General features: G+C 41.1%; 1 protein-coding gene across 2 annotated transcripts in view; it reads left to right on the top strand.

The window, feature by feature from the left end:
• Positions 1-2407, top strand: part of PPM1D (protein phosphatase, Mg2+/Mn2+ dependent 1D) — a 60837-nt gene extending 58430 nt beyond the window's left edge. For both annotated transcript variants that reach the window (XM_070390539.1, XM_005892307.3), the window contains exon 6: positions 931-2407. In XM_070390539.1, the coding sequence (XP_070246640.1) occupies positions 931-1488 (558 nt within the window). In that variant the 3' untranslated portion in view covers positions 1489-2407. The remainder of the gene's footprint in view (positions 1-930) is intronic.
• Positions 2408-9411: the final 7004 nt, after the last annotated feature.

Here is a 9411-nt window from a genome sequence, read left to right on the forward strand (position 1 = left end):
TAGGAATGTCAGAGTTTCTCATCTCTAGCCTCCAGTGGACCTAAAGTTGGTTTATTTTTCTTAGTAAAGCGTGTTCATGTTTATGGTTGAATTGAAATGCTTTTAGATTCCTACAGTTTCCCTTTTTCTTCTTAATTCTAGAAACATTAAAGGAAACATTACTTTTATAAATATGCTTTTTTATAAAGCACTTTTTCAAAAGGTGTTTATTCCTAGGGAATTTTATATCAGAAGGTGACTAGTAATATATCTTTATTTACCATTCTAAATACAAAAGGATTTACTTAGGCTTTTCGGAAAATATTTCATTAAATTTGATTTGACTGAAAGAGGAAAGATTGAGGGAAATGATACACATTTGGGGAAGAGGAAGTATTTATGCTTAAAATTTGCCCTTGAGAAAGTTATTAAAATAGTGATTTTATAAACTATTAAAATAGGGGAAGATTTTTATTTGATAGGAACAATGTCCTCCCATCTCTTGTGTGGAGATGGGAGGAGATTCCGAAAACATTTAGCTTCGGGGCACTGCACCTAAAGCAGTGCACACCGTGCCTCCCAGTGAGGCTTTTAAGCAGCAACCTGCAAGTTCCACGTGACTTTCGTTTGTATCTTTGCACGTTGCCCTAGCCATACTTAGCACAGTCCCATATATCCTACTTTCTCAAATCCCAGAACAGCATCTAGTGTTGAGGAGATGGGTGCAAAGCAACAATCTGAATTTCCATTGTGACAGAATTGCTTTAATGTCACACTTTACATTTTCCACACTACTAAATATTCAGAAATTAAATATAGAAAGTAGGAAATAAACCCCCCAAGTAAACAATTTTGTCATTTATTCTAATGAAACCCTTTCATTTCCCCAATGGTTAAGCTGAATTCTAGGACAAATTATTTCTCACTTGGTCTTACCTTCCTGTTTTTCAGCCCCTGGAGGAGGACCCATGGCCAAGGCTGAACTCCAAGGACCATATACCTGCCCTTATCCGTAGTAATGCCTTCTCAGAGAATTATTTAGAAGTCCCACCTGAGATAGCTCGAGGGAATGTCCAGGCTGCAGTCATATCCTCAAAAGATCCAGAGCCACTAGAAGAAAATTGCACTAAAGCCCTGACTTTAAGGATACACGATTCTTTGAATAATAGCCTGTCCGTTGGCCTGGTGCCTACCAATTCAACAAACACCATCACGGACCAAAAAAATGTGAAGATATCGAGCCCGGGTCAAATGAAAGCCCAGGAAGTTGAAAGAACCCCTCCGGCAAACTTCAAAAGGACATTAGAAGAATCCAACTCTGGCCCTCTAATGAAGAAGCACAGGCGGAATGGTTTAAGTCGTAGTAGTGGTGCTCAGCCTGCAAGCCTCCCCACAACCTCCCAGCGCAAGAACTCTGTTAAACTTACCGTGCGACGCAGACTCAGGGGCCAGAAGAAAATTGGAAATCCTTTACTTCACCAGCACAGAAAAACTGTTTGTGTTTGCTGAAATACGTCTGGAAATTTTTTCCAAACTTCTTAAGAGGGCTCTTTTGAATTTGGTGCCGAAGTTGAACTTTTTTTAAGGGGACAAAATAAAAATAGTATGAATTTGACTTTTTGGAATTCAACAATTTTAGCCTGGCCTTGTACTTGCTTGTATTATAAATGTGAATTTTGTAGATGTTAGGGTGTAAGTTGCTGTAAAATGTGTGTAAATTTGTATCCTTCACACAAACTCAGTCTGTTACTCTGATACACAGTAAATGTAACAACAGGGCTAAAGGTTTAAAAAAAAAAAGAATCTATTAGATTTTAGAAATACATTAAAACTTTTAAAAATGCTTATTAAGAAATTTGTATGTCACTTGTGATGAAAACTACACAACTTTTTAAAGTAAATTATTAAGCAAACTGGAAAAGTGATGTATTTTCATAGTGACCTGTGTCCCACTTAATGTTTCTTAGAGACAGCTAGTGTCTTTTTTAAATTATTTTTTATTTCTAATTTCATAATCCAGAACTAAATTTTTCATAGAAGCCGAAGTGTTGAGCCATGCAAAAGTAGCTGGGTGTTAGTCTCCTTGTCCTAATTAAAATACTATGCAGTATCTCTTATTTCATTCAGTAGCATTTTTTCTAAAACATTAACCATCATATTTGCTCACCAGATCTTTGAAGTAGAAGGAGGTATGTTTGCCTAAAGAGATGCCCTTTTCAATCATCCCAGACATTCAGTGGCATTAATAAGTCTTAAAGTAGTTATATCCTCTTCTCGTGTTTGCATAAAATATGTGAAGTTTTTCTTGCTATTTCAATAATGGATGGTGCTGCTAATTCCCAACATTTCTTAAATTATTTTATATATCGTACAGTTTTCATTGATTATATGGATATGTTTGTTCATCTAATAAATCAGTGAACTGTTACTGATGTTGCTGAATTATTGTTATTGGTTTGTTTTAATGATATATATTAACTTTGTGTTATGCCATGATCAAGCTTTAGAATAACAACTTAAAATGTATGTAATGTTCATTTTTGCACTCTTTAATTTTAACGGAGAGTACATCAACTCAGGCTAAATATACAATAAGAATATGATTAGGTCAGTTATGGTTTATAAGTTATGGTTTGTAAGAATTTGATGAAATATTATGTAGCAATTGAAAGTGAATAAAACTGTATTATTTGAAAAAACTAAAAGGAACTAATACTGAAATACTAAGAGTATGTCGTTTTGGTGTGATGAGTTGCTTTACAAAGAGAACTTTTGAAAATGTATGACTTTAGAATAGGACTCTGAATGAGACCTCGAAGAGTTAACTCATGCATTCAGCATTGACCATGCACCAACGGTAGGCTAGGAACTGTGCACTTGGAAGCATACTAGCTGTAAGAGGATTAATTGAGAACAAGTGCTCCAGGTGAAACATTAATCTTGGCTAGTTTTTCAAGACTAGAGATAGATCCTGGTGGCTCAGACAGTAAAGAGTCTGCCTGCAATGCAGGAGACCCAGGTTCGATCCCTGGGTTGGGAAGATCCCCTGGAGAAGAAAATGGCAACCCACTCCGGTATTCTTGCCTGGAGAATCCGGTAGACAGAGGAGCCTGACAAGCTACAGTCGATGGGGTTGCAAAGAGGTGGGTGTGACTGAGCGACTAACGCTTGCAATTTCTTTTTTCAAGACTAGAGTTTGTTTTTCAGATCTTTCCAAGATAATGAAAGCAAGTAGCAAACACTTTTGGACTCATTTTTTTGTGAAAGATTTTTTTCATCTTTATTTTTCAGATCAACTTTTTAATGTAAAAATGTCAGAATTTTTCCTAGATTATATTTTTAGTATAATAGAGTCCAGTTTCATACCATACTAGTAATTAACTTTTTTTTTTTGGTATGTGTTCTAGGGCTGTTTTTAGGCCTGTTCTTTTAAGGAGGTAAAGATGTCATGCAATCGCAAATAATGTTTTAATGTTTCTATTTTTATTAAATTTTATTTGCTTATCACATATAGATCAGAAGTGTAATGCATGATGGAAACTTCATAATGTATAAAATGGGTACATAATGAATACACCCTCACTTTAGTCCTCAGGGTAGCCAACAAGTCTACACAAAGACCTACAGCTTTACATGTATTTTTCTCTTTCATATATATCTTGGAGATTTTTCCATATCAGAACATCACAGAGCCTCATTCTTTAGTATTCTACCCTGGCTATGTTATTTAACTATGCTACTACTTAACTGGGTCTTCCCAGGTGGTTCTTGTAATGCAGGAGACGAGAGTCTGACTCCTGGGTCGGGAAGATCCAGTGGAGAAGGAAATGACAACCCACTCCAATATTCTTGTCTCAGAAATACCATGGACAGAGGAGCCAGCAGGCTGCAGTCCATGACTTCACAAGAGTCGGACATGACTTAGAGAGTAAACAACAACTACTACTTAACCATGTCCGCTGAAAGGAAAACAAACACAATTTCTTTTACTGAAGGTGCCAGATGTGTGGGTTTTCCTATACCAAGAAATGCTCCAATATTCTGCAGATGCCAACTGGGTGTCCTACAATTTATTGTGACACTGTCCATCGGATCCCACAGAGCTCAGTCTCGTAGTGCTGCCTACACTTAAGATACCAATTGCAAGTCCCAGATTGTCACCTACGTTTCTCCTTTGTTGTTCAGTCACTAAGTTAAGTCCAGTTCTTTGTGACCCCATGGACTGCAGCATGCCAGGCTTCCCTGTCCTTTGGTATCTCCTGGACTTTGCTCAAACTCACGTCCATTGAGTCGGTGATGCCATCCAACCATCTCATCCTTGTGTCCCCTTCTCCTCCTGCCCTTCATCTTCCCCATCATCAGGGCCTTTTCCAATGAGTCCGTTCTTCTCATCAGGCCAAAGTATTGAAGCTTCACCATGTCTTTCCTATGAATATTCAGGACTGATTTACTTTAGGATTGACTCGTTTGAGCTCCTTGCTGTCCAAGGGACTAAAGAGTCTTCTCAAGCACCGCAGTTCAAAAGCATCATTTCTTCAGTGCGTACCCTTTGTTATGTTCCGACTCACATTCATAATAGCTACTGGAAAAACCATAGCTTTGACTATAAGGGACCTTTGAGGTGGTTGCGGCACAGGTTGCTGCAAGCTCTTCCTGCGCCAGACCCTTAGTGACCTTTGGAACAAGGAGGGTGAGGGTCCTGGCACCTTTCCCCTCTGTGCAAGTTTTCTCTAAGCTTTTGCTAGCCAGGCCTTGTGGCCGCCTCCGTGAAAACCACTCCTGGGTGCAGCCCCATGTGGCCGGCTGTACTGTGCCGCTGGGCCAGACGATGGCCAGGAAGCTGCTGCTGAGGGCCCCTGCTCTCCGTGTCCTCTGCTTTCCAAGCCCCCCAAGCCTGCCCTGCTGCCTGCCAGCCCATGAACACCCGCCACACTGGCTACCGAGTCTTCTCCGTCAGCTCCGTGGCCGCCAGAACTGAGGTAGCCAAGCGTTCTGCTGCTTGCTGCTTGAAAACATACTCAAGAGATGAGTGTTCGTTGGAAAGGAAAAGTTGATTTATTCAGGACGTCAGCAACCTGGGAGAAGGCCGACTAGTGTCTAGTGTCGAAAAGCCAGCTCCAAAGATTCTGCTTGACCATGAAAGTTTTCAAAGGGAGAATCATTTGAGGAGGAAGGGTAAGTGTCTTCCTTATCTTCCCCTGTGCAGACTTTCTTCTGATTGGTCAGTGGTGAGGTAGAAGGTTCCAGGAATCTTGTGCTCAGCCTTAAAATACCATTCTCCACCCAGGTGGGGCCTCATTCCTACTGAAGAACTCAAAGGACGTTGTTATATGCCTTGAGGAGGAGCCACGACCCTGCCCCGCAGCTGCACTATTATTTCTTGACTGTTCCTCCTTTGTTTCTGCTTCCCCTCCCTTCCCTGATAATAAGCACCTGTTTAAATCTGCGGAACTCAGGGAAGGTCAGGAGGCTGAATGAACCCTGTTTCCTACAAACAAGAAATGGGGGACACGGAAAGGAGTGTATCAGAGGGTATGTATCAGGTAGTTATATACGCCCCTTGGGGAGGAACTAGGACTCTCTCATCACTGAACTATTGTATCTTGACTGCTTTTCCATTGTTCCTGTAGTCCCTTACTTCCTTAAATGTCATGAGTTACTGACACCTGTTCAAGGGCACGCATTGCAGCCAGGCTTAGATTACACAATGGCTTGGGCCAAAACTGCGTCTCTTCTGTCGAGAAAACCAGGCTTGGTTTTCTTTCTCCAGGGACTCCCTACCCTTTCTGTTCTTCTTTGTATCCTCTCTTTTTTGAGATCTTCTTTTTTTTCCATTCACGTCAAGAGTGTTCATAATTGCTTGCAAGCGCATTTGTGCAATTTTGCTTTAAAGTGTCAGATATGATTCTTTGTCATTTAAGTATTGGCATCTGTTGATTTTTGCATGTGAATTGAGATTTTTCCTGGTTCTTTATATACCACGTGATTTTTAAAAAATCATTGATTTTTGGCTGTGCTGGGTCTTCGTTGCTATGCATGGGCTTTCTCTAGTTGCAGCAGATGGGGGCTACCTTCCTTGTGGTGTGCAGACTTCTTATTGCGGCGGCTTCTCTTGGTGCAGAGCATGAGCACTGGAGCGTGTGGGGCTCAGCAGTTGCTGCATATGGGCTCAGTAGTTGTGGCTCGAAGGCTACAGAGCACAGGCTCAGTAGTTGTGGCACACGGGATCCTGGACCAGGGCTTGAGCTGGTGTCTCCTGCATTGCAAGGTGGACTCCCAACCCCTGGGCCACGGAAGTCCCTACCATGTAATTTTGGATTATATCCCAGATGCTTGACTATTATGACACTTTATTTAGCTCTTATGGAGATCATTGATATTTTTGTTTTAGTAGGCAGTCAATCCGGTTAATTCATGCTGTTACAGTAAAGAAAGTGGACATGAGAGAATGGTCACTTGCCACGTCCCAGGCAAGTCCCGAGGATGGCTGCTAAACGTGGGTTCTTGGCTTCATGAGGGAAAGGACTCAAGAGCCAGTCATCGTAGAATGAAAGGTTTATTCAGGGAGACACTCCACAGACAGAAAACGGGCCATCTCAGAAGGTGGGAGGTTGTCAGTTTTTATTAGGGTAATGAGTGAGAGGATTATTCCAACTGTTTTGGGGAAGGGGCAGGGATTTCCAGGAATTGGGCCACTGCCCACTTTTTGGCCCTTTATGGCCAGCCTTGGAACTGTCATGGTGTCTCTGAGCAAGTCATTTAGCTCACTGATGTATTGTGCGTGTGTGTGTGTGTGCTCAGTCGATGAGTTGCTCAGTTGTGTCCAACTCTTTGGGACCCCGTGGACTGTAGCCCACCAGGCTCCTCTGTCCATGGTATTTTCCAGGCAAGAATATTGGAGTGCGTTGCCATTTCCTTCTCCAAGAGATCTTCCTGATCCAGGGATCAAACCAGCATCTCTTGTGTCCTGCATTGGCAGGCAGGCTCTTTACCATTAGCACCATCTGGGAAGACCCGCTGATGTATTACAATGAGCATATACTGAGGCTCAAGGTCTAGTGGAAGTCAGGCATCCGCCATCTTGGCCCCACCTTGGCTCTTACTAATCTATATTGGCTCTTCAATGGCTGTCATTCTTTTAAAGGTTGTACCCTTCCCATTCCTGTCTCAGTGCTGCATATTTTAACACTCCTTCCGTGGGTTGTGGTTTCAGTCTCGATTCATTTTCCAAATCCTTTGCCATTGTGTAATTTTATCTGTCCCTTGTATGTATCACCCAGGGGCTAGTTTGGGACCTGGGCAGTGATCTATCTGCCAGTTTAGTTCTCAGAGTCTTTGATATGCTGATTAGGATAAGATTCATGCCTAAGGTATTCAGTGGAATCACTGTCCAGAGCTGCCACCTCTCTAGAGTCTCCATGAGCTTTCCCTTTCTTTGGGGGTTCCTCTTTTTCAGGCAGAAAGCTGAGGTTCAGGGACCATGCACTTCTGTCATTGTGACTGCATTTGGTGTTTAAATGGATTAACATCTTTGAGTCTTGGTCCTCACGTGTAAAATGCAGAGCAGCATACTACAATGACTGGTATATAGAGCTAAATAAATGTTTCCTAATATTAAATTTTTAGCTTCTCAAAACTGTTACTACAGATTCAGTTTTCACTGATTTAAGCAAACTTTATCCAAGTTTATGTATGTGAAGGGGAAATAAATTATGCCATGGGCATCAAATAAGAGTTGATGAAACTAATTTTTGGTCTTCAATCAATAGTTTTAATTTCTAGTGTCTTTAAGTATAAATGTGTGTGTGTGTGTGTGTGTGTGTAAGTCATGTCTGACTCTTTTGCGACCCCATGGACTATTGCGTGCTAGGCTCTTTTGTCCATGGAATTTCCCAGGCATGAATACTGGAGTGGGTTGCCATTTCCTTCTCCAGGGGATCATCCCACCCCAGGGATCATCCCACCCCAGGGATCAAACCTGTCTCTCCTGAATTGGCAGGCAAATTCTTTACCACTGAGCCACCTGGAAAGTCCTTAAGTATAAACACCAGCTCCAAATTGTAAGATAAATTGTTGGGGTTCTGACACCTAATTTTTCCTGTTAGTGAATAGAGTCTTAAGGGGAATATAAATGAAACACAAACAATCCCTTCTGTTAAAGAGTTTACATTTTAGCTAAATAGGCAATGCAATTATACATTAATCCTGTAGAAAAGTTACAGAGTAGTACTAATGTGTCAAAGATAAAGGGCAACCATACTTCATGGTTTACCTTATTTTCCTTTGGCTTATTTATTTTTTCAGCCACACCATGTGGCATATGGGACCTTAGTTCTCTGGCCAGGGATCGAATCCATACCCCTGCACTGGAAGCACAGAGTCTCAACCACTGGACCACCAGAGAAGTCTGTCTTAATTATTAATAGAGCCTCACTTCATGAAGCTTTCCTAGCTAGGATGATAAATTAATGACCACTTTATAGATAACAGTTTTAAGAGAATGACAAAGTGAAAGAAAATTATCACTGTATTTTCACAAAGTTGGCTGGGCCTGAGAATGAGCAGAGTGGGCTAAAGAGATCTGTGGGTTAGGCTGAAGGCACCAAGATAATAAACAAATACTTAGAATTTTGAATAGCAATGTGGGAAATGGTGTTTCAGAAACCACAGTTATCTAGTAATATCCAGGGCAGAAAAATGGCAGGCACTGTTGTAATTAAATAGATATGAAGTGATATAACCTTGGATTATGTCGGTTTTGCAATTCTAAAGTTTCAAATTCTAATTTTTAGAGATTACCACAAACGATAGTGTGCAAAAGTTTCAGCCTAATGGACGCATCAGAGAATGCCCACGGAGTGAATAAGTAATATACTTGTAGTCACAATTGGAGGATTTTAGAGAAATATAATGTTATTTTCATTTCATTTACTTTTTAAATTGATTTTTTAATGGGCATGTAATTGTTTTACAGTGTTGTATTAGTTTCTGCCGCACAATAGGAATCAGCTATAAGTATACATATATCCTCTCTGTCTTGAGCCTCCCTCTTACCCTCCCCAGAGAAATGTAATTCTTTTACACATTCATTAATTTTATTTATTTACGTATTATTTTTGGCTGTACTGGGTCTTGGTTGCTGTGCACGGGTTTTCTCTAGTTGTGGCGAGCAGGGGCTACTCCTCTTCGGGGTGCTTTGGCTGCTCATTGAGGTGGCTTCTCTTGTTGCAGAGCACAGGCTCTGGGGTGCGTGGGCTTCCGTAGTTGCGGCACACGACTTAACTGCTCTGTGGAATTTTCCCAGACCAGGGATCGAACCCATGTCCTCTTCATTGGCAGGCAGATTCTTAACCACTGGAACACCAGGGAAGTCCAAAATGTAACTTTTTTAATAGACATTTTTAAAGAGCAGTTTCAGGTTCGCAGCAAAAT

The sequence above is a fragment of the Bos mutus genome, chromosome 19 (genome assembly GCF_027580195.1).
Source record: "Bos mutus isolate GX-2022 chromosome 19, NWIPB_WYAK_1.1, whole genome shotgun sequence".
NCBI lineage: Eukaryota > Metazoa > Chordata > Mammalia > Artiodactyla > Bovidae > Bos > Bos mutus.